Below are 26,256 nucleotides of genomic sequence, written 5' to 3'. Positions count from 1 at the left end.
TGTCTGAAACCCTGGAGAGCCACTGTCAGTCAGTGAAGGCAATACTGGGCTAGATGGACCAAGGACCTGACTCAGCATAGGGCAGTTTCCGGTGTTCCTATGAAATCCGGTGATCACGGTGCCCCACACAGCTTGCCAATGGTGGTCACACAGGGTGGCCAAAAGCCACGCTTTGATCTTTATGAAAACAAGGTGCCATGTGAATGATATCTTACAGGAGGGTGTAGGGCTCTGTGTGCTGCATGTTAAGCAAGCAGTGGGATAACGGGAGGCCTCTCATCAAACAGAGAATCTGGAGCTGAGTGGATTAATGACAAGTGGATTGCTCCTGCTCCGTGGGACACCTTGCACAGCGTGTGACGCCTCCACTATGCGCTGTGCTTTTCAGCAACTGGTTTATCTGCCTTAATGCAATTGGCATCACAGAGCTGACTGATAACAGATCACATTGTGCCAGTATCTAGCAGGCCTAGAAGAGCAGAGTCGCTGAAGGCAGCTCAGAATTAATGTGCGTTCATGTGCCTCTCTCTCTCTCTCTCTGTTCACTGTAGCACTTTTCCAAATCTTACTTCGTGGAAAGGCGGCATGAGCGAGCAGTGGAACAAGGGTGGTGGGAGATGAGTGATAATCTAATGCAGAAGGGGAACTGGGGGAAGGGTTGTCCTAGTGTGCCATGAAGTGAAGTTATACCACGGGCAGAGCAAAATGGATCCGGCCCGTTTTGGCATCCTATCCTGGTTGATCAAATGTGGTGCTACTTCTAATATGTCTAGGGAGGAGTAATGTCAACATTACACAGAAGTCTGCAAGGCTTTAAAATACAGCATTAAAAAATTAGACCAAAGATGCTTGCAAGTGATGATCCTTGACTTTGCTCATTTAACATTGAGTGCATACAGTTGTTGTCCCGATAGTGTTACGAGCAAATATTTCTGTCTGCATGTGAATTTTCCTCTTATTTGTAAAGAAATGTAACTGGTCAGTAGCCTATTTTTTTTTAAACTATTATATATCTATCATGGGTAGATGGGCGCAGAGAAAGCGGTGTGGCTGACATAATAGAGCCTGAAACTGCATCGTAGCACATGGGAAAGATGGCTCGAGTCGAGCCAGGGAGAAGATGATGGGAACAATGCTGGGAAAAAGTCTGCTTGATTAAATAGGCATGCTTGCTGTCTCTGTCCCTCGTTGTGTATGGACATGAAAAGAGGAATGGGGATACGTAGATAGGAGAGGGCACAATTATTCATGGTAGAAAGGTGACCAAAGACAGGGAGCAGGTTTTAGTTCCCCACCCCAATGTTGTCTTTGAATGCACCCCTTTATTTTCTACCACATCTGCGAAGCCAACATCCCTTCAACTTTCCCTCCATGGAGCTTTGGATGATAATGATGATATCCTTATGACTTATTACTATCAAACCCAGCATTGCAAGTACACAACACCCATATATTATCTTAATAATCTTCACATCAGCCCTGCAGGAGGCAACAGGCTGTGCTGGGAGTTGAACCAATGACTCCACAGCTTGCAGTACCTAGGTTTCTACCCTTCCACCTCATACTGACCCCAGAAATTGGGGAGAGGGAAATCTGCTTGCTCGGAAGAACATCTTGAGATTAGGGATGGTGTGGGGGTCTGAGAAGGGGGTGGAGTCTGATCGACTCCCCCCTGTCCAGCCCCCCAGACCCCGCTTGCTGAACCGTGGGGTGCTGATGGATCTGGCCACCAAGTGGCCCGCAGCACCGCCGAGGACTCGTCCTGCCACCACTTGCCTGACAACCTTGACAGCTGGCGGGGCAGGAGGGGCCTTGGCGCCACCAAGCACTCTAGCCCTGTCCTCCTTGGAAGGAGGAGAAGGCTAGAGTGCTTGGAGTATGCACGGCACCGAGGACTCCGGCAGTCAAGCCCTTGTGCGCATAAAGCATGAGGCTTGACTGCTGCAGTCCTTGGTGCACAGAGGAAGGGCGGCTCACGTAGCTTGGCGGGTGGGCAGGGTGAGCAGAGAGGCTCACCGAGAGAGTCCAGGCCATGCAAGGGGGGGGGGGCTTGTCGAGCTCCCCTGTGCCCTGGACAGAGATGAGTCCATCCATCCCTACTTGAGATCCCTCAGGAGGCTAAACTCTCCAAAACCCCCTGCAGGGGGTGGAGGAAGCATGACACGAATCCATGTCATGTGAGTTACCTTTGCCATGTGAAGCTTCTATGATCCAAGTGCAGTTTAAATTGTTGGGGTAGAAATCTGGGAAGCCTGGCGATAGCACAGTGCCACTGGATCCACGGATGTAGCCCCCACAGAGAGCTGTAAAGAGCCAGGAAAAGAGAGAGGTAGACATTCAAATCCAGAGTTCTCAGATTGTGAGGTTGGCCTCCCTATGGAGGAATTAGTAGTTGCTTAGCAAACACAGAAGCACCTCCCCAAGTTCTGGTATTCATGCAATGTGGATGGTCCAGGCAGGCAGCTTGTTGGTTACAATGACGTTATACGACTTCTACAACTGTGTATCAGTTGTGTAGGGATGCCCCCATGCAGCTGGTTCACTGGTGGCCCAAAAGCCCTTAGGATGGCACCCAGGGAGTAATCTCTGGCTTGTTCCTGCCCTGTCTCTGTGTCATGGCTCAGGACCCATGCAACTACCCCCCATTGGAGTAGGGCTGTGAAGAATGACACAGAGGACTTGGCTCCTGAATGAGCCCAGGAGGCAGTTAGCAAAGCAGCTGCCCCACTGCTGACTTCTATGGATGAGGTGTTCCATTGTCCAGGTCCCCCTATCTTCAGCCCCTAAGGAGGTAGCTCTGCTTTCGTCTTCTGACTCTGATAATGCCTCCCCAGAGCTACCTGTAGCCCAGCAAGACCCTGCAACACCATGCAAACCCCATGCACTGTAGGAGGCACCCCAGCCTTGCCAGAGCACACACACATCTCTTTAGCTCCCAAGCAGGTTCCCTCCAAGCAGGTGGAGAGTCATGCCAATCTCACTCCACAGGGCGACTTAAACTAGGAGTGTCCAGCTTATCTCTGCCCAAGGGCCAGGTTCACTTTTGGAGAAGCTCCTGGGCACGCCATTCCAGTGGTGGGCAGGCCCAGAGTCAAAAGTGAGCAGGGCCCAATACCCAGAATACCGGCATATTTTAGCTTATCTGACTGCCAGTAACTCATCCTTAGCAAACGCATTTCAGCCTTTTGGAATGGAGAAAAAGGGGCAAAAGCCAGGAAAACACCAAATGATTGGCAGTCAGGGTAAAAGGGGCAGGGGCAGGGAAAGAGGAGGGGCTGTCTGGGGAACCCTAGAGGGCTGCATTGGGCCCACAGGCAAGCCAGTTTCATCCCGCGGGCCTGAGGTTCAACACTGCTGACTTAAACCCTCAGTTGTGCCCTGACCAATGCTGGAGCAACAGTGGGTGTTCTGCTGCCAGCGTCTTTCTGCTGTGATCTTGCATAACCATGTACTCCCTGACCTCTGTCCCCTGCCATGTGCATGTACAAACACAGGCTCCCCTGATCAAATCCTTGAGAGTGAGGGTGGAACAACATGGCCCTATGTGCAGCCTGCTCTGTGCAGGGCAAACAGGGCAGACTTTGCCCCCACCCTGCCTTCCTGCTGCCACATCCTCCTTTCCCAAGACTCCACGGCCATGTCTACCTTGCTGGGAATGCTGCACATGGCAGTGATTTCCTGTTGGGGAAGCTGGGACGTAGAGTTCAACTCATATCATTCCCAGCAGAAAAAAGGGTGTTGGAAATCAGGATCTCCATCGCTGTGGGATCTGGCCCTTTGGGGACTTGACAGACTCCTGCTGAGCACTCAGCCCAGCTCACATTTGTGGGCCGAGCCACAGGGCTTTTCCTGAAATCAGGGGACTTTCCCCAAGTTTTTGTTTATTTACATAAATAGAAATACACGTAAATTGCAGGGTGCGAATGGCAGGATTTGTGCAAATTTCGGCTACACTTGCATCCCTCATGCAAAATTCGGCCACAAATTGTATAATCTGCACAAATTATGACCAAAATTTGCACAAATTATGCAAATTACACCTGCAATGTGTGCACATTACTATTTATGTCAATTTAAAAAATGGGAAAATCCACAAACTGGCCTGACTTGATACAGATCAAGTTGGGCCAGCTTGCAGGGAAAGCAGCTGAAGTCCAGGGGGCTGAGTTGATGAATCATAGAATCATAGAATAGTAGGGTTGGAAGGGGCCTACAAGGCCATTGAGTCCAACCCTTTGCTCAATGCAGGATGAAGGACCAGTGAGCTCCACCCCAAGATGGATTCCTTCGACATCCCTAGTTGGGAATGCCATCAGTTGCTTCTGCCTCCTCCTTCTTCATCTTTGGGCAGAGGAAGGTGGAGGCAGAGGTGGCTGTGGCTGGAGGCCCTTCTCAGGCCCCTTTGAAGGATTTGTGCACGTTCACTGGAAATGTGTGCACAACCTTGCCCTGAAAGGATGCTCATGGAAGAAAGGATGCTCATGTAAGACAGATCTGGGGGATATGGAAAGAAAGAGAACACTGAAAATATTGCAGGGATCTTGGAACCATGTCCGGAAACCATCTTGGCCCGATGAGATGGAGAGATGGATGGGTGGAAGGACGAGATTGACCTGGCATAGACATTTATTACGATTTTCCCCCTGAATCCAAACATTTCAGCATGTGACCCTTACCCTCACAGCTAGGAAGAGGTCTGCTCCACTGGAAATTAGGTTCACATTCCAGAGCTTCACTGTCACTCAAGGTGTAGCCTGGATCACAGCCAAAGGTCACCAGGGCTCCCACGTAGAAGTCATTCCCATGCCGTTGCCCATTGACAGGAATCCCTGGGTCCAAGCAGTGATCTGACTGGAGTTTTACCGCTGCAAAGAACACACATGTACAGATTTGCCATTGGGTTCTCCTCTTTCTTTTAAGCTGAGCTCAAAGGGTAAAATGTAAATCAGCTTTCAAAAAACATAATGAAGGGTATTACCTGCATTTTCTGACTTACTTTCATAGCGGATCTGAAAGCCAACATCAGAGTGGCTCTTGTCAGTGGTGAAGAGGAGGTAGAGGAAATTGCTGGTGCTGATGAGGAACTGGGGGACCTGAGTCCCATCATAGACACCTATCAGCGGGGATGAATAGGACTTGCCATCACGCACTTCCAGTGTGTCGTAATTCACCTCTGTTTTAAATCTGCAGTGGAGCAAGGGAAGAGCTTGTAAAGTTGGAAAACCCCACCTCCCTATTCTCGTCTTCCTCCTACCATTTAAATATTGAGCTTAAGTAAGACTCAACAAACATGCCTGTAGCTGTCTCATCTAGTTTGGCCCAATTTATTTCATGAGTTATTTATTTTTTGATACTTTCAGGACACCTTATAACAAAGTTCTTACAGAATAGACAAGGGGTGAGACAATAAAATGCGAAGCAACGTTAAAACAAACTCCACGTTAAGGAAAAGTGAAGAGGAAAAGTGAAGATCAGAGAATAAAACCTGAACTAACACTGATTTTAAAATCTGCAGCAAGATTTAAAAGGCCTGGGGAAACAGAAAGAGATTTGCCTGGCACCAAAAAGTGAGTCAAGTGAGCCACAAGCCAGTCTCCCAGTGAGGAGGGCGTTCTGCAACTGGTGTGCCACAACCAACAGAACGTAGCCACCTGCTACACCTCACATAGTGAGGGCACCTGAAAGAAGGGTCGTTGTTACTCCCCGTTGTTACTGTCTGTTGAGGAAAAGGCATTTGTCTCCATAGGATCAGAAGAGCTCTCTTCTTTATTATTTCACAAATTATAGGGCTGAGGCCTGGCACAGATAACATATTTCTTTTCTGGGCCTAAGACCTGGTGAACTCTGGTTCAAAGCGAGCACTAAGAGTTATTCAGGCATTGCCCTCATGTGTGAGCTCTACATGTGTGAAGAGGAGTAGAGACAAGCATGCTAGCTCCAACTCCCTCAGGATTTTCATTGCCCTCTGTGCGTGGAGAGTGACTGTCTGCAGAGGAGCACCTCCTCTATCCCTGAAGGCTCTCCCCAAGATTTTACAATTAGGTATGTCGCAGGAGTCTGAGAAGGGGGTGGAGTCCTCTAATGTTGTGTAAACGGACACTTTATGGCTGCCATTTACACAACATTACATTTACGGAAAAAACTGAGCCACCATTTTTTCTCAGAAGTGTGGCTCGCTGAAGGAACAGGTGGCCGTTAGGTGCCTGCGGGGTGCCTGCGGACTGCACGGCAGGTCATCCAGGGAGCTGAACAGGGGCGAACATCCAGTGGAGGATTGGCGAGCCCCCAGCAGCACAGACAGAGGTGAGTCCATGCATCCCTATTTACAACCCTGTAAAATCAGGATTCTAAAATCTTGGGAAAAGCCTCCATGGATAGAGGCTCTCCTCTGCAGGCAGTCACTCTTCACATGTAGAGGGTGATGAAGTCAGTGAGGGAGGGGGAGCGACGGTAGCATGCTCATCCTCAGTCCTCCTCCTCCTTACATGTGATGAGAACAACGGAAAAGGGCTCTAGTCAGAGGACAAAGACACGGAACCTGGGTCTGCTGGGGTTCAGCTGCATAGCTGGGACTCTGCCAGAGTGCAGCCCTCACACAGAGGCTCACTGGCTCAGGCCCTGTTGCAGTCTGACCCCATCAACTCAGGGAAGTACCCTACTGGACTGACCAGCAATAAGGATCTCACCCACTGGTCTTCTCAATATACGTGTGGTTGTCCAATGAGGAATCTTTGTGTAACAGCCCCATTTCCTTGCCCTATGGACAAACAGCTGGGAACCTAAACCTGGAAAGGACTTCTGGACCCCATATATCACCAAAGTTCTTTAGTTCCTCCTAGCACCTTCAGTAACAGGAACAGAGTACACTCTAGAGAGCCTGGTAGAGGTGGATGAAAATATTTACCCAAGATAGCTTTAGTAGTTGTTGGTTAGTTCTGCCATTGACCCAACCTCCATCTGGCTGAAAGCCATAAATTGACTATGTTCTCATCATCAACCCTGTTGTTCCAGCGGGCATGTCTTATATCTCTGTCTGGGATTCACCAAAACCATCTTACCTCTTTCCTGATTCTGCCCCTTCCAGGTGATCCCATAGGACCTCATAAGATTGTCTCCCAGGACACTGGAGGAGCAAGTCATTATGGTGCCGGCTCTAAAAGTATTCCTCACCTCTGTGTTGATCACAGAATGGCATTGCTCAGTGGTAGAGCACATGCTTTGCATGAAGTCAATCCCTGGCATCTCCAGGTAGGGCTGTCTGAAACTGTGGAGAGCCACTGTCAGTCACTACAGACAATGCTGAACAAGATGGTTCAGCATTTGGTCAGCTATGCATGTTCCTACAAGGATGAGTGAAATATCCCCTTACAGGTAGAGGTGGGAGAATTAGCGAGGGCTGGGCTCGTCATTGTTCTCTAACTTCCACCTTGAAGCTCGGTCCACCTTGTTCCTGGTCCTGATTGCAAGCTTCCCCCCACCCCCTTTGTTTGAATGGGGAAAGTACACATTTGGGTACACTTTTTTTTTAAGTGTGCACCCAAAGGAGCACTATCCCCCCATTGACTAGTGTGGTATACCAGTGTGGTGTAGTGGCGAGAGTGTTGGACTGGGAGCCGGGAGATCCGGGTTCTAGTCCCCACTCGGCCATGGAAGCTCACTGGGTGACTTTGGGCCAGCCACACACTCTCAGCCCAACCTACCTCACAGGGTGGTTGTTGTTGTGAGGATAAAATGGAGAGGAGGAGGATAATGTAAGCCGCCTTGGGTTCCTTGCAAGAGGAAAAAAGGCGGGATATAAATGCAATAAATAAATAAATAAATTGACTGAAGTGTGTAAGTGTGTATTTTTCCCCCCAAACTGCACATTTTTTAAATTGTACATTTTTTGTAAAGTATGCATTTTGTGAACATGAATGCAAGCTCAGAAATTTACGTGCTTTGCCTGCAAAATGGACTCGTGTTCGCATTCAGGGGCATGAATGGGGCAACTTTTGATGTTAAATGAACGGAAATGAAATCCTCGTATATCCCTGTTTACAGCCTACTCCTCGAGTGACACTTCATCTGGGACAGATCTTCCCAAGGATTGCCCATAACTTAGCCAAGAACACAATGGTTCCATTACAGGCCATTTCAAGCTTGCCAGGTACTTTCTCCAGCGATGGAGGGACTCGTTAACTATGCTGTTTCAGTTGAAATCTATTATCTATTTCATATTTGGAAAGCTATTTTGTTGAACGCACTCATCATGGTAGTCACCTGCAGGGATATATAAATCTGTCAATTTTGGTTTCCCTCAGTTTCTCATTTTTCCAATCTTAAGTTTGGTTCATCCCAAACTTTGAGATTTTTTTTTCAAAATTGTATACAATTTTGCCTAATGTACACATTTCTGCAAACAAATTTCCTAACTGCATACATTTTTGTACATTATTTTCATGAATATATGCATTTTTGTATGCATGCTTTAATTGGAGAAGTCAATTGCAAAGTTCAGAGGAGTGTGAATTTTGAAAGATAGCTGAGTTTGGGTTTGCATACTGGTTTGAAAATGTGAGCTTAGTTACGTTCACATTACAATGTGAACTGAACAGATTTCAATCCCTAGTCACCTGTCAAACGTAATTTTGATTGGATATCCTGGTTGAGCTTCTATGACCCACGCACAGTTCAGAGAATCCTTGTAAAATCCTGGCCATCCTGGAGACAGGATCATTCCACTCGGTGAAGTCAGATGGCCACCACATGGAGCTGTTAGTGGGAGAAGTGAAAATACAGATGTTAGACAAAAAGATCAGTACAAAAAGTAAAATAAAATAAAGGACTTATGTTTCCCCTCCCCTTTTTTCTCTTTTGCACACAGAAGGCTCTGCATCCATTTCACAACAATCCAGGGGTGTACTGTATTTCTTTTATTGATTTATTGATATTTCAGTGAGCAAATGTTAACCCCCAAGTAGGGATGTACAAATCAGCAAAACTCAAGCTCGCCAAAGTTCTTCGAATTCCATCTTGAAGCTCATACCCTGTAGCACCCCACAGCCTAAACACTGGGGATCTGAGGAACACTCCACCAAAAGAACTCTTTGAAACTAACCCTGCAGGTAGAACTGGAACAACCAAAGAACAGCGCCTCTGATACCATCTCACAAAGTTGGTCCAGGAGGATAGCATGGTCAATGGTATCAAAAGCCACTGAAAAATCCAGTAAGATCAATAGGGTAGCACTCCCTTCATCCCTCTCCTGGTAAAGGTCATCGAGTAGGGTGAGCAAGGCTGCTTCAATCCCCAAACCAGGCTTGAACACAGACTGGAATGGGTCAAGTTAATTGGTTCCCTTCAGGAATGTTTGCAATTGCCCTGCCACAACTCTCTCAAGAACTGTCCCCCAAAGGGGGTTATTTGTGACTGGGTGATAGTTGTCAAGCACCATAGGGCCCGTCCAGGCTAGACTTATTCAGGGTTAGTCACACCACCTCCTCTTTACAAGCAGCAGGTACTGCCCCCTCCTATCCACTCGAAAATCCCCCAGAGCATTCAGGAATCCATTGGATTCCATTAGTTTCTGGGGGTGGACCATCCTGATTGGTCCCCTACTCCTGCAGGAGGAATCTGAAGTCCAAACATAATCAGGAAGTCCCATGACAATGGGACTATGCCAACCTGCCCCTACTTCCAGATCACATATCTCCCCACTCAGAGCAAAGACGAAATTGATGGTATATCCTGCTCTGTGGGTGGGCTGCTCAAAATCTGAGACAACCCCATGGAGGCCATCAACTCCTGAGCTGGCACTCCAGAGGCAGCCTCATCATGAACATTGAGATTCCCCAGGACCACTGAACTAAGGTTCTCCAACACTACGTTCAAGACCACTTCAGCCAGCTCAGTTACAAAGCCTGATGGGGTGATGGACTGCAGCAAACCAGGGAGGAGCTAGTAGCATCTAAGGTGGGTTGTACCAGTGGTGCCACCACCTTTTAAAAAAAGGTTTTGAAAGAGAAAAAGAAGACAGAGTAGGGATGTCAGAGAATTTTGCCACAGTTCTCGGTGAGGCCGAATGCCAGTGCATTCGGCCCACCGAAATCTGTGGCTGAATGAAGCCCCCGCCACCCCAACCCACGAAAGGTGCACGAAATGGAGCACTTACCTGCTGCTGTCCGTGCTGACTTGTGAATGGCAGCCACCCTGCGGCCACCATTCGCTTCTTCATCATAGCTGTGATAGGCTACGTAAATACTTACGTAGCCTGTCACGGCTAACGCAGGGACGCCTTTTGCGTCCTTGATTTTTTTTTTGCCTGAGGAGGCAAATGTTGTCCTTGAGGGAAAAGCAGATGAAAGGTTCAGAACAACTGGAACTTCTTGGAGAAAATGTTCACTCATCTTTTTGAAAGAATTTTAGCTTCTCCTGAAATTCCCCTGATGTCTTGCTTGAGGAACCACCTCAAATTTCTCTTCAAATTTCACTTCAGCTGGAATTTTGGAAGCTACACCTCCCCAAACTTCCTGTTCAATCCTAATCATTTTGCTAGGCCTGTTCTGGTTATTATTTTCCCCTTCAAATGTCAAACAGCACTTTAAATATTCTAGACAGACTTCCCCTCCTTATTTAATTAAAAAAGGGAAACTAATTAGGATTCGCATTTAATTGAGCTCACACTGGAAGGCGAGTCAAAGGCAAGCCAGAGAGATGGGCGATAAAGGAGTACATGTTAATAGTGGTGGAGTTATCAAAGCTTCCTGAAGATGAAAAGCAGTTTTAATTTTTTTTTATATTATTCTTTTTCCTTTCCCCCTCCACTTAGAGATAGAGAGAAAGGAGGTATATGAAACATTTCCAACCAAATTGAAGGTGGCAGGGGTGGGGTTGCACACAAATTAAAATAAGCAAATAAAGAAAGCCACAAGTATTTTCTGACAGTGTTGATGGTTTTCTGGAACAGAAATGAAAGAAAACAGAGCACAACAGTGGCAAAAATATCCCATACTCAGAGGGCCTTCTCAGTGGCCGCTCCCAGCTTGGCCCCTTCTGTGTTGTCATCCCATTGGCAGGCAAATATGTTTTTATTCAGGCAGGCCTTTGGCGTATAAGCTGGTCTGTTGCTGAAGGGGTTTTTAATTGGTTAGTGCTGTTTATTTCTTTAATTTGTCATTTTTAATTTATTCGTTTTTGTATTATATTGTTTTTAATCTGTATTTTACTAGCTGCCTTGCATGCCATTTTTTGGCAGAAAGGCAGGATATACATTAAAATAAAAAAATACTTCCTGGGACTGACTATTATCTGGTGACAAGAGGTTGTAAGTGTGGGCATTGTGGCGGCATTGTGTAAGCAGGAACCACCCAAGAAAAGAAGTTGAGCTGGGAAGCAGGCAGGCAGTTAAACAGGGATTGCAAGAAACTTGTTCTGTAACAATTCCTTTAATCAGACTGAGGACTGGCCAGAAGCTTTACAGGACAAAGTCGTATCCCACTGGCTCCTCGTGTCACCTGACCTCTGCTTAGCGGGTACTTGCAATTTCACCCTCTAGCCACCTCGACTGGTGGCGCTGCTGCACAGCGAAGAGTAGGCCAGCTACTCCCTCCTCTCTGGCAAGCTATCACAATGGGTTCTCCTACCACAGTTCTTGGTTGGAGACTCCAGGTACCCTCTTTCCTCCACATAATGACAACAGGGCCAGCCCTGGCATTTGGCAGGGTGAGTTGGCCCACCTCCGCTGTCAGATTTGGGGATAGCATGACAAGCCAGACAATAATCAATTATTTTGTTTGACTACTGCATGTTTACCAACGTGAGTGCCATTTCAATTTCCTGCCTCCAGCACACACACGCACACGTGCGCTATTGGCTCGCCTCTGAATGGGAAAGACAATAAAAAGTCCCCTACCCCATCTCCTTCCACCCACACATTGTGTGATGTTTCCCATTGATACTAAAGACACGGACAGCCAATTACTGGAATTACAACTCAAGATTTCAGTACGTCTGTATTCAAACGTTTCCAAAGGTATCGCTCACTGGCATCTCTCTCAGACAACAGAGAGCAGGCGGAAGCCTTTCAAATTCCTAATGACTTTTTTTCATTTCACTTTGTTTTCCTAGAGCAGAAAACTTTAAAGCTCTCAGAGCAGCTTTGGGGAAAAAATCTGTTCTATCACAGACTTTAATTTGCCATCGCTCTAACTCTTCTCTTTATTTATTGTGGCTCAAACAGGCATACAGTGCAGAGCGGTGGATGACAAGACATCTCCCCTCAGCATGCTGGAACCTATAAAGTTCAGATATGTCATAAAGGCAACTGGTGAGCTGCAGTCTCATCCCTAGAACAAGTCCCTGTATGTCTTTCTCCAGCAGCATCTACCAAGTCCATCCAGATAGATAAGGCCCCAAACGGTTCAAAACTGAACCTTTAATGGAAGCAATGCGTGCTAGTTTGGATATCAAGCTTTTGAACTGAGCACAACACTTTTAAAAGTGTCTGAAATCAAGCTTTCTCCCACACTTAGTAGGAAAAGCAAGGAAGGATGTGTTCGCCCTGACACTTTCCTTCTGCGATTACTGCTAGATGTGGTTCTAGTAAAGTAAAAATTTAACAGACCAGCACTGGATGGCCCATAGCTCAGTAGTCAGGCACACAAGTTGGACCTGCAACGAAATGTTGCAGCATGAAGTGCTCTTGCCAGCTATGCCATGCCCTCTTCCAGAATACTCTAGTCCATTATGCCTTCGCTCTGGTTTTCCATCCCCCGCCCCCAATTTTTAGCCACTGAACATGTCCAGCCCTCATTGGGATTTTTGGTCCCCACCCCCCAACACACACCTTTTAGGTTATTTTCCCCCTAATTTCCCTTTGGTTCTTCTGCAAAGGTAGCCTCAAAGCCTGCTGATACTTTGCTCTTCTCTGTGGGTGGTGCCATTTTGACTATATAAGTAACCATACAGGGAGAATGAGTTCACTATTAGTACCTAGAATGCTTTTCATAAATAAAGTTATCATGTCCAGCTTGTAGCAGTTCCATGCAAATGGATTTCAGGTAGCAGATCTCAGAAAATAACTACTCCTAGTCAGAACAGAGACAATACTGGACTAGATGGGCCGGCTACACATGGTCCAAAGTTACTGGTGGAAGATGCTGTATTTTCCATCTGGAGGTCTTTTTTTGTCTCACTATACACCAAAGAGGTTTAAGGGGATCGCTAGCAGAGCCTGTCATAAAAACCTTTGCTTAAGCTGTTGGCTATTTGGATTAGGAAGCTTCTCAGAGCTTAGTCTGACAAGCTCCAGAATTGCACAGCTTCTTTTCCCCTGAGGCTTGGGAGTGTTACTTGCCCACCATTCAGTGAAGCCTTAAAAATCTCCCCCCCCCCTGCTGAGGGTGTTTGTTTAGCTCTGCTTCCTCTGGATCAAAACAACGAACAAACAAACACAAAATGATGAAAATGGTGGCTGATCCAATATAGTGCAACCAACTGTCATGGCACTGGAAGGAAGAGGTGACAGGATGGGGAAGTAAGCTCATTTTCTGAGCTGACCCTTTGCACCACCTATAATCTTTTGAACCCTTGGCAAGAACAGCCTCTAAACAGTAGACAACCCAATGTTAGAATGGAAAACAAACAAATACAAAATTGCTGAACAGTTTCATTCATTCCCAATGACATTGTAGGTCATTTCAGAACTTGGGTGTGAGTGATCCTCTAATATTTCTCTAAAATACCTGTAGTTAGTGACCCACTTCCAAACCATGCTAAAGTGAGTTTGCCCATCACTAGTAAGCATGACAGGAGAGTTTTAAATCACTCAGAGGTATAGACCTGGCCTAAAGACTGAAGGCAAAAGGAGAAGGGGACGGCAGAGGATGAGATGGCTAGATAGCATCACGGATGCAATGAATATGAACTTGAGCACGCTCCGGGAGAGAGCGCAGGACAGGAAGGCCTGGCGTGCTATGGTCCATGGGGTCACGAAGAGTCGGACACGACTGAACGACTGAACAACAACAACAAATATATTAACATCTTTGATTCTGCTTAGGGATGTACGAATCCCTTACCTGGCTCCGCACCAGGGCATCCACGGTGGGGGGGAGGCGCTCCGTCCCTCCCCCCGGAATCCTCCTTGGCCGGCTCTGCTCTGCAGTGGCTCTGCAGAGCTGCTGGCCGGGGCTGGCCGCAGCCGGAGTTCCGGCCGTGGCCGGGCTGCTGCAGCTGCAAATGGCGGCCGTTGTAGTGTAAGCTGCTCACCGAGGGACACATATGGCAGCCAGCGTAGTGGCTGCCATTTGCAGCCACAGCCCAGCAGTGGCTGGAGCCGCTGGAGCTGCCGCCGCTGCCGGAGCAGCCACTGCTGCTGGAGCCGCTGCCGCCGCCAGAGCCACTGCCGCCAGAGCCGGCGGCGGAGCCAGGTAGGCTCCGTTTCACGGGGCTTTTGCGGGATGCTGGGGCAGGTTGCTCTGTTCCGCCACGGATTCCGGGGAGCCGAATTCACTGGAATTCAGCCTCCCTGGGATCTGTGGTGGAATTCTCTAACATCCCTAATTCTGCTATGAACACCTGGGGCCTGGCAAAGAAAGGTTCTTTGAGGTCTTATCTGCTCCCACTTTCCCTTTGAATCTGATTAGAATGAAACCTCTGGAACTAGGGATGTGCGAATTCACGCCCGTCTGGGTTGTCCAGGCACCCACCCAGTCCCTATCCTTCTCGTCAGTCCCTGGACCACACTCGAGCTCCTCCCATGCTTGGTGAGCAGCTTACACTCACCCTAGCAGCCTCATCAAGCTCCACAGGTGCCATTTTAAAAATAAAATAAAATGGCATCCGCAAAAATGCACATGTCTTTGTGTGCGTGAACATGCGCATTTTGCAAATGCACATATTCTCATGTGTAAAATGCACACTTTTGTGAAGTTGCATATTTATTTGTGTGCAAAAATGCATATTTTGGGGGAAATGAGCATTTTTGCACATATGCAAAAATGTGCATTTGCAAAAATGTGCATTTTTGTGTGTGTGCAAATATGTGCATTTTTGCGATTGCTATTTTATTTCTCAAAAAGTGGTGACCGCAAAGTTCAATGATGCCACCAGGCTGAGTGCAGGCTATTTGCTCAGCGCGGGCAAGGGGCGAACAGGGGAAGGGGTTTGGCGAGCAGGGCGTGGGGGTGCAGGCAGGGGTGGTTCTGCCAGATTCCTGGACTGAATTGGGCACCCGCACCATCCCTATCTGGAACACAGGAAGCTGCCTTATACTGTAGCAGGCCATAGGAATATAATAAAAGCCATGCTGGATCAGACCAAAGGCCTATCTAGTCCAGCATTCTATTACCACAGTGGCCAGCCAGATGCCCCAATGGGGAACCCAAAAGCAGGAAATGAGTGCAACAGCCCCCTCCCACTCATATTCGCCGGCAACTGGTATTGAGGGGCAAACTTCCTCTAAAACTAGAAAAATTATGTAGCCATCATGACTAGTAGCCATTGACACTCTTACCTGCCATGAATTTGTCTAATCTCCTTTAAAAGGTTATCCAGGTTATCCAGGTTGGTGGCTACCACTAAATCTTGTGGTAGCAAATCCCACAGTTTAACAATGCACTGTGTGAAGAAGTACTTCTTTAGGGATGAATGGACGCTTGTCTGGGGGCATTGGTCGCTCGGCAGACATCCACTACCACCTGCTTGCTGAGCTATGTGAGCCCCTTGACAGCTCAGAGAAGGAGGGACAAACACTGCAGACCTGCCTACTCCTTCCTCAAGCTGCCATTTTGTGCAACATTGGCAGCTCGGGCATTTCCGGGAAGGAAATGTTACGTAGATCGTGTCCGTAAAGGGCGATCTACACAACGTTACAGGTGTGAATGGGCTACCGGATACTCACAGGCCTCACAATGTTCGCAGACAGGTCTGGTGAGTGCCGCATGGTCCATGAAGAGGGGTCTGGGGGGCCAAGCAAGGGGGGACTCCATCAGACTCCACCCCAAATCGGATGCCTGTGACATCCCTGTATTTCTTTTTATTTGTCCTGAATCTCCCAACATTCAGCTTTTTTTTCCCTCTCAAAATGCACACTTCTAAACAAAATTATTTTTAAAATGCATTTTGAGCTGAGAACTGCTTTGACACACTCGAGGAGAGTGAAATCCAGTGGATAACTGAATTCTGATCAGAATATATGCCCAGCAGGTGCAGATCAGGACAGTTCTTGTTAGAGCTCATAAAGACTGAATTCGTCAAGCATCCCTGCCCTAATAAAGAAAATGCTGAGCCAGCTTGACAGCAGCTTACCTTCACATCTCAGGACAGCGTTGTCCCAAACCACATTGCCTTCCTTCAAGATGCAGGTGACCGTTTCTGAGCCATGGGTCCTTATGAATCCCTCATCACACAGGAAGGACACGGAGCTGCCAAGCTGAAGACTATCACCAAATCGCTTCCCGTTGACTGGCACTCCTGGATCTGGGCACTCGTTGTGTCTGAAGGCTGGAAGGAGCGACAAGATGGTGGATAAACAAAGATGTTTTCCTCAAAACGTAATACTCCCCCCCCACACACACACACTGTATCTACCTGTAGAGAATAATTTCAGACAGCACACCTGGAGGGTGGGAGCGGCTAACGAGATACATTTGTACAAGTTGTACAAATGCAAACCTCCATTATCTCCTGCCATCAGTTAGTAATTCTGTCAGTCCCAGAAATATATCCAGTATGGAGTTGAAAAATGCATCCATGCTGGTGCTGTGTGGGTGCTGGTCACAATTCTGAGGGCAAGTTCAAACATGGCACGGGTGTGCAATTTGTCCACATGGCAGGAAGCAGAGGTGACCCTCAGGCTCATGGAACCTCCCACTCTGCATAGATGGCACATTTACTTTAGCAATTTATACCCTGCTTTTTGTGATCAATATAAACTCAGAGCACCTTATATCATAAAAACAACCAAACTTCGCACTACAGACAGAAATGCATAGAGGACTATTACATTAGATATGTAATAAATAATAATAGCATACAAAACTTTGTCACAAAGAGCAGCCATAGGAAGAGCAACTAAATATAACAAGAACTGAGCCTTGCACACTCAAAGATCCCACTCTAGCCACTCGCCAACCTCTATTTGTTATGGAAGACAGATCGTGAATTTGCTCATGGAGTCATTTACTCATGGAAGCATGGGATCTCACTGAGCACGCCATCCGATGCGGAAGATCCACCAGTTCACTGTCAATAGAATTTTGCGGAAGCCCCACTGGGCCAGTGGAACAGCAGATGCGCCACCACCATGACAGATACGCCAGTGGGATACTCCGCCGGATGAACAGCTGAATCCAGGTGGAGTTGTGGACAAGATGTAAGCAGCAGAGGGAAGAGCACATTAAACCCAAATCTATCATCTTCAGTCCACAGTCTTGCTCCCATTGATGGCACAACTTTACACCAGCCCCAAAGCTGGTGCAGGAAATTTCCTTCTGGTCGATTTCAATGGAAGGGGGGAAAGGAAAAAGAGCTGTCCCATGCTGGTGAATGCTCCATCCATGTCACCGTGGCACAGCATAGCATATGGTGGAACTCGGCACGCAATCACAGCACACCACTACCTGTACGTAAACCCCACAAAGGGAAACCATAACTTAGATGAAAGGGCATGCAGCATGGGACTTTATATCTCTGGCCTCAGCTTGCACAGACTTAGAACTTGCAAGCTGGAACCTTGGCATTCGGAAAGTATGGAATCTTCATTCTCATTTGAATATTTTAGATCTCAAGTTATTTCCATCCTGTTTATGGAGAAATCTGCAAATGTGAATATGTTGTCCTTAAAAAATGAATCAAACTAATTCTCCCCCACCTGCACCAGCCAAATTCGATAGGTGCTGCTCTTCCCAGGATGGAGAGGACCATGTTGTACCTGCCTGCCATAAAACTGTTAAAGATGAGGAGCCTGTCAAAATAAAAAGAAGTGGCAGACCTAATTCAGTACCACAAGCATGGCTGAATACACAAGGTTCCAAATCCAGAATTTTAAGTGCTAAGCACTCAAAGCCCTCTGTCTGGATGGACAAATCTGTCAGTTTCACTTTCTCCCACATTCCTTTTTTAAAAACAAAATCTGAAGTTCATCTGGTTTATGGAGAAATGTGCAAATTTTGGTAAGTTTGTATCAAAAAATGAACCAAACAAAATTCTTACCCTTCTCTAGCTGGAGAGACCTAGCAATGTCAGAGGAATCTGTCCATGGGGTGAAGCCCGTCAAGCTTTATTCAGCTTGGCCCCCTGAACTTCGGCTCACTTTTCTGTGAGCTGTCCCGACTCGATCTGCATCGAGTCAGGCCAGCGAGCAGTTTTCCAGTTTTTTAAAAGAACGTGTTTGTGAAAAGCAATTTGTGCAAATTACACCTGTTATTTGTGCAAATTACACAAATTGCACCCATAATTAATGTAATTTGTGTAAATTGCAGCCAAAATTTGGGCAAATTGCTTTTTACAACCCCCCCTCCCCTGGAAAAATTTCCTGGATTTTGGGAACTAACCTTCAGCTCAGCTCGCAAATGCAAGCTGGGTCTGGAGCATTGTGGAAATCCATCAGGCCCCCAAAGGGCTGGATTTACCCACGATGGACATCCCTAGAGATAGCACAGAATGAACTAGGAGTTTTCATATGCAAAGCATGAGCTACAGCCCTTTCCTAAGAACTGGATGCCAAACACTGGACAGAGTATTCTGGCTGGATCGTTACCAGTAATGAGCACACTTGTTCTGCTATTTTTATTGGTTTGTTTGCTAAATTTCTATACCTCCCAATAGCCAAAGCCCTCTGGGCAGTCCACAATAAATGAATTTCCCATATCTTGTAGACTATAATGTTTCTGTTAATGCATCACCAAACTATGACCCCCCCCCCCGTTTTTGCAATGGCAACTGCACTGCTGATTAACATCCAGATCTACTGTATATCCTCAATTCAAGTTGTGACCCAGAATAATTTTTCCCCTCCCAACCCTGTGAACAAAGACCACATCTACAGTCTTAAACATGAAACATTAGGTATTAAGCCACTGGCAGAAAAGCAACCCCCTCCCCCAACAACTACAGGTTAGCTGACTTTGATGAACCTGTCCCTTAATCCAGTACGGCAAATTATTTTTAATAATAGCTGGTTTGCAGTCGCCAACCAGAAATACCATTAATTTTGCAGAGCTGTTAACCACTGTTATAACAAAGGTCGTTCATCACTCCTGCCAAGCCAATGTAATCGTGTTCCTTAGAAAATTATAGGAGAGAGTGAGAGCAAATTACCAGGAGAAGCTGGCATTCTGTTGGACTATGAAAGGCTCACATTTGGGAAGATCCAAAAATAATTATGGGTCTCATTTTGCTTTATGAAACCAGGTTTATTCATTATTTATGTATTTATGTATGTACTTATTAAATTTGTGTGTTCCTTTCCACTGCAAAAAGCAGTCTCAAAGTGACTTACACACACAATACAGAAATTTGTGATGAATATAGCAGGAAAACAACCCCAAATCAATATAAACCATAATCAGCACAATAATACAAATGAAAATAAATAACAAAAAAGAGATCTAAAATAGGGATGTATGAATCAGCAAAACCTGAGCTCTTCGAAGTCCTCCTAATTCCATCTTGAAGCTCATTCTGACTAAGGATGTTGTGGCTGCCCATTTTGGTCTGCGGATTTGACAGACCACTGGCACCCATGCCCGCCAAGCTGCGCCTGCCAAGCTGCGCCCGCCGAGCTCCCCTCTGCTCACTGGCCCTCCGGGCTGCAGTCGAGCGCCCCCTCCATGCTCAATGAGCAGCCCCCAACTTAATACCCAGGCCTGTTAGTCTCTGTGCTGATCGCCATGTTTTTTTTTAAAAAAATGGCAATCGGCAGCACTTGTCCATAGAGTTATACGCAAAATAGCTCTGTGAACTAGAGTCTATGGGAAATTCACAGCGCTTTTCGCATATAACTCTATGTGGACACATAGACTTATATGCAAAAAGCACTGTGAATTGCCCATAGACTCTAGTTCACAGAGCTATTTTGCGTATAACTCTATGGACAAGTACTGCCGATTGCCATTTTTTTAAAAACATGGCAATTGGCACAGGGACGAACAGGCCTAGGTAAGTTGGGGGCTGCTCATCGAGCACAGAGGGGGCGCTCGACTGCAGCCCGGAGGGCCAACGAGCAGGGGAAAAGCTCGAGGGATGTGTTCTCACATCCCTAATTCTGACACAACTCCATATCATATTGCAAGCTTTGCCTTTTTTCCCTTTTAGCATGAAAATTCATGTGTATTTTCATGCATATTGTTGCAAATGTATGCAGCAGTTGTGCACATCTTTGAAACATATGCATTCTTCTTCCATGGATTAAAGCGTATTGTTTGCATTTTTCAAATGTACGCATGCTGCTGAACACCATTTTTTTTGGTCCAGGAATCATATTGCCAGCTTAGACAGGTAAGGACTTCGACAACAGATTTTAACTAAGCCTGTGTTTGGTTCTGTACGTGCAAACTGTGTAAATACTGATCAAAAATGAAATGAATTTCTCATACATCCCCAATCTAAAAACAATACAATATAAAAAGTGTTCATCCCCAAGTAAACAAAATCTCCCCTCCCCGGACCACAAGAGCACCCCAAAGCAATGGGGCCATAACTAAATTTTTGCAGCCCCTGGCTATTCTGTGGGTATATTTGTAGAGACTCACAGCAAGTACAATACGCTGAGGTTGTGTCAGATCAAACAGGCATATTGTTGGGATTTAAGGCACAATCCCATGGCTGCTGGACAGCGTCTAGATGGCCGTAGGATTTTTCAGTTTCTGGGAACTGCGCTCAGAGTCGGCACTCTGAGTAGGGTTCTCAGAAACCCAGCTCCCCCTCCCCCCCCACCTTGTAGGCGGCACAGCTTGTCACCGGTTGCATGCTCATAAGATCAGCACAGAGCGGCTGAAAAGGGGGCGTTCCTGGGGATGGGGAGGGGACTGCAGAAGCACTGTTACAATGCTTCCTATGCATCTTCCGCCCTCCACCTCTCCAATGTGCCCCAGTTAGACAACTGAAATTGGCCGTGAAGTCACAAATGCAGGGCAGCTGGAGCACAGAGGAGAAGATCCCCTCCGTGCTCTGCCTGCCCTGTATTGGATAGTCGGCTGCCTCCGAGTTCGGAGGCAGCTGACTATCCCCATAGGATTGTGCCCTTAATAAGGTTTTATAAACCTTCAGGATTTCTAGAAGTGCAAGATCACATATTCACAGCTACGGGTATTTATTCCAGAATAAAAGGACAGGTTTCCAAACAAGGAAAGATGAATAAAATTTCACTGTAAGCTTCCCACTTCCCCATTTCTTGCATTTCTTAAAAGAAAACCTTTCATTTTCTAGAGGATGGATTACTTTAAATACCTTTTTCCCTATCCTAGTTGTAGAGGAAAATCAATAGGGCTGGACAAATATCTCAAATGTGGAATTGCTGATATTCTAACAAAAAAATGGAACATGTCCCTAAGATTGGGCTCTGTGCCAGAGTACAGGAAAGTGGCCAATGAAACACTAATTTTCCAGGAAATTAGAGTCTGGTTAGTTTAATGGGTAAATTTTTTGAAAGAGTGATTACAGCTAAATGATCAAATATATAAAAGGACCAGCCTTGCTGAAGACGAATCAACATGACTTCTGCAAAAGAAACTCCTGTCTCACTAACCTTTTAAAGTGCTTTGAGCGTGTGGATAGGTGGTAATTTGGAAGATATTATTTACTTGGACTTCCAGAAGGTTTTTGACAAAGTCCGCATGCAAGACACATGAGCAAACTTAGCAGTCATGGGATAAGAGCAGAGATCCTTTTAAAGATTGGTAACTGTTTAAATAACACTGTAGGGATACAATGAGTTATTGCACTGGTGATATGTGAATAGTGGGGTCCCCAAGGTTCTGTATTGGAACAGATATTTTTAGGGTTGGCGGAGAATTTCTCCCCGAAACTTCGGGGGGCCGAGCGCCAACGTGTTCGGCCCACCGAACAAGTTTCGGGGAGAAATCCTCCGACCCCCCCGCCCCCGCACACCCCCCGGGATGGGACTTACCTTCGCCGAATGTCCCTCCCGGCGGCGGGTCCAACCGGCGGTTCGGCGGGTGTTCGAGCGGGGCGGGAGCGGCAGCCGGTCTTTCGACCGGCTGCCGCCGCCACCATTGCAATCAAAGAAAAAAAAAAAGTCCCCTGATAGGCTACGTGACGATTCACGTAGCCTATCACGGCTAGATTTGCAAAGTCAGCCGTGATAGGCTACATCAATCGTCACGTAGCCTATCACGGGTGACTTTAAAAAAAAAAGTGTGTACGGATAATGGCGGCCCCCATAGGGAGCCGCCATTCCCGTTCCTTATTTGGTCGCTGTAGTCTACGTAAATGTTTACGTAGACTACGGCGAAAATAAGGGCAACGCTATTTGCGTTGCCCTTATTTTCGCCGTAGTCTACATAAAGATTTACGTAGACTACAGCGACTAAATAAGGAACGCGAATGGCGGCTCCCTATGGGGGACGCCATTTGCGTACGCACTTTTTTTTTTTCAAAGTCACCCGTGATAGGCCATGTGACGATTTACATAGCCTATCATGGCTGACTTTGCAGATCTAGCCGTGATAGGCTACGTGAATCGTCACGTAGCCTATCAGGGGGCGTTTTTTTTTTTTTTTTAACTTCCGCGTTCGCGGCCGGGCGAGGCGGGAAGCCTCCTCCCCGGCCTGAATTTCGGCCGGGCGAGGCGGGAAGCCTCCCCCCCAGCCTGAATTTCGGCCGGGCCGAGGCGGGAAGCCTCTCCCCCCGGCCGGAACTTCGCGGGGGGAGCAGCGAAGAGCCTCCCCCCCCACCGCGAACGTCCTTCGAGGACAGGTAAGTGACTTTCGTCCACCCCTAGATATTTTTTAACTTGTTCATAAATGAACTGGAATTAGGGGCGAGCAGTGAGATGTCCAAATTTGTTGATGACTCCAAATTATTTAAAGGAGTTCCAAATGAGGGATGGGCTTTAAAATGGCAAATGTTCAATGTAAGCAAGTGTAATGTTATGCAAAAAACCCTAACTTCACATGATGTAGTCTGAAACAGACGGTGACTGACCAGGAAAGGGATCCTGAGACTGAGCAGGATAGCTTGATGAAAATGTCATCCCAGTGTGCAGTTGCTGTGAGTTAGGCAAATTCCATGCTGTGAATCATCAGGAAAGAAATCAAACATAAAACTGCCAATATCATAATGCCTTCATACAAAACTATGTTGCTGCCAATATCATAATGCCTTCATACAAAACTATGTTGCGACCACACTTGAAATACTGTGTATGGGTCTGGTCACCACATCTCAGAACGGATACTGTAGAATGGGAAAAATGGGCAGAAAAGGGCAACCCAAATAATCAAGGGACTGGAGCAACTCCCCTATGAGAAAAGGTTATGTTTGGGGCTTTTTAGCTCAGGAAAAGGCAAATATGTGGGGACATGATAGAGGTGTATAAAAATATACATAGTGTGGGGAAAGTGGAAAGGGGGATATTTTTCTCCCTCTCATATAATACTAAAACCCACAAAGCTGAAAGATGGGAGATTCAGGACAGATAAAACGAAGTATTCCTTCACACAGCACATGGTTAAACTATGGGATTCACTACCACAAGATGTAGTGATGGTCAACAACTTAGATGACTTTAAAACGGGGATTAAACAAATTCATGGAGGAGAAGGGTATCAGTGGGTACTAATCCTGCTGGCTATTTGCTACCTCCAGTAACAGAGGCTGTACACCTATGTACAGCATTTGCTGGGGAACATGGGTTGGGGGGTGCTGTTGCACTCATGTTCTACTTTTGGGTTGCCCACAGACAGCTGGTTGGCCACTGTACAAACAGAATGCTGGACTAGATGGACCCTTGGTCTGATCCAGAATGATTCTTCTTATGTTTGTATAACCCACACATCTTCTCTGGACCTTCTCCTAGCATGAAGGTGTGGAGAGGGAAAGTTGGGGAGTAACAGTGGGGAGGGAGAGTATTGCATGATTTTTCAGTGGATGGTATTTCCCCATGTTTTGATTTAAAACAAAACAAAACAAAACATTAAGGCATGGGCCATACAAAGCACCGATAAACGACAGCAGCAAATGGCCCTGTTGCCATTAAGGCACACTTTAAAAACTGGGGTCGGAAAGGAAACTGTCTGGAAGCCACACAACACTCCCAGGGGCAGGCATTTAATCCCTTTCTAGGTCCCGTTTTCAAAACATGCCTTGGCATCAGCCAGGCTACCAGGTGCCCTTTGCCACTCTTTGGAGCAATGCGCACCTTTTTTGTTGTAGATTTAAAGATGGAAATCCATCCGTAGACACCTCACATAACCACCTCCCCCAGCCTGGTGCCCTCCATGCAGGCTGGCAGATGTTGGGAATTGTAGTCGAACACATCTGAGGGGAAGTAACATGACTCAGCTCCTCCTGATTTTTCAAAGGGCTTTAGGCCTGCCTCCACTTCAACTCTGAATGCAACCACAGGAAGGGGGCTTGATATCAGGCCTATGGCACTGGAGGAAGGATGGGTTATCATTTCCCTACACTATTTTCCCAATCCGAATCCTACCTCCCACACCGAGAGAACTGGTTTGCCCTATAGGGCAGTATGTACAGGTGCCCACATGGTACTTACAAGTTTTCACCTGCAGGGCAAACAGCAGTTTGGAGAGGGTAGATCTGGATCCGGAAAACAGAGTCAAAGAAATCACCAAACCCCTCCTCCCACCAGCACCATGGCTCCAGTCTGAGGCAGAGCCTCTGTGGCTGCATTTACCCATTAAAAAAAGAGCAGATGGAACCTGATAATGGATCTCCCATTGTCTTGTCTACCTTGAGTAGATGGTGAGTAGATAAGACATGTTATCCTGCTGGCTGTGCAAATGCATAACTGTTGAATAACTCTGGCTAGGGATATATGGATTATCCAAAAAACACAGACGAAATCCATTCCGTCTGTGTTTTGTAGATTGTCAGGTACCTTTCGTTCCATCGTCTGCTCATTGGCAGATTCAGATTTGTCTTCCCCTTCAGAAAAATCTGCCACAATTTACAGAACTTTTGCTGGCATGTAACATTTTGCATATTTTCCTTAACTCAGCGTACAATCAATGAGCAGAGTGCACACAAAAATGATTCCTACACAGCAGAGGCTGAAGACAAATCAGAGATATATAAAACGTTGAGTATCTCTGCACCAGCCTAAAATCCTGCATTTAAAACAGGGCTTTCTGCTTTCATTTTAAATGCAGGATCACAATGGACTCCCTTTACACATGCTTCCTTCCCCCCTGCTTTTCCCTCTCCTTTTCCCCCTTATCACAGTCTTCGATATGTTTCATTATGCAGCCACTAGATGGTGCTGTGGTCTAGCTACTCTTATTGCAGGTTTTCCTCTTTTCATGAGGGAACTCAAGCAGAACTCAAGCGCTATAATATCATAACTCATTATCCCTGACCTTTAAAAAATACAGTAAAGGTCATTTAGTGCAGGAGATGCTCTGGAGGTTGACAATGTCATCTAAAGGACCTGCAAACATCCATGAATAACCAATCTCAATAGCAGGACAAAAGCCCATTGTTGTTGTTGCTGTTTCAGTATTAGTGTATTTTCCATCAACTTTAGTATTTTTGTACGATTAAATTTGTGCATAGTTTCAGCAAGTATAAAAATGGTTTTCAAGTTCAGACGACTCAGAAGATGCTGGCCCCCTGAGGAATTCGTGGGTCGAACTCTCAGAAATCCAAAGTCCTTTGAATCTGTTACGGACTTCTCTGACATCCCTAATTTTGGCTGCTTATATGTAATTGAGTTTTAAAACAATATTGACATAAATCTCTACTTGGAGTTCCCAGTTTCCCCAAGCCAGAAAAATATGTTGAAGGTTTTCGATTGTAAGGTGCTAAGTTTAACATTCTCAATAAATGTAACAAGAATTTTTAATAAGCTGCTATTAAATATAATTTGATGTATTTTTAACATGGATCATAACAGAAGAGTATGTTCTGGATTTCAGTTTTTCTATGTGAATGCTTGAGCTTAATTGCATGCTATTTTCAGATTGTGTGCTATTTTCAGTTTCCCCTGAGGAAGAATGCAGATGTTCAAAATGCACTGGGAATTCAGGGAGATTTTAAGACCTTTTCTTGGACCAGATAACGATGCTCTTTTAT

At 46.3% G+C, this 26,256-nt stretch overlaps 1 protein-coding gene across 2 annotated transcripts in view; it reads right to left on the bottom strand.

Moving 5' to 3' along the window:
- CSMD2 (CUB and Sushi multiple domains 2) overlaps positions 1 to 26,256 on the bottom strand; it is a 916,430-nt gene that overhangs the window by 252,737 nt on the left and 637,437 nt on the right. For both annotated transcript variants that reach the window (XM_084814421.1, XM_084814422.1), the window contains exons 15-19: positions 16,288 to 16,482; positions 8,613 to 8,751; positions 4,997 to 5,184; positions 4,677 to 4,865; positions 2,187 to 2,303 (exon numbers count right to left, since the gene is read on the bottom strand). In XM_084814421.1, the coding sequence (XP_084670547.1) occupies positions 2,187 to 2,303; positions 4,677 to 4,865; positions 4,997 to 5,184; positions 8,613 to 8,751; positions 16,288 to 16,482 (828 nt within the window). The remainder of the gene's footprint in view (positions 1 to 2,186; positions 2,304 to 4,676; positions 4,866 to 4,996; positions 5,185 to 8,612; positions 8,752 to 16,287; positions 16,483 to 26,256) is intronic.

The sequence above is a fragment of the Heloderma suspectum genome, chromosome 10, assembly GCF_057233095.1.
Source record: "Heloderma suspectum isolate Gila_16-S chromosome 10, 16-S_ref, whole genome shotgun sequence".
NCBI lineage: Eukaryota > Metazoa > Chordata > Lepidosauria > Squamata > Helodermatidae > Heloderma > Heloderma suspectum.
Note: the sequence above shows the minus strand (reverse complement) of the source record. Positions and strands in the feature narration are given on the sequence as shown.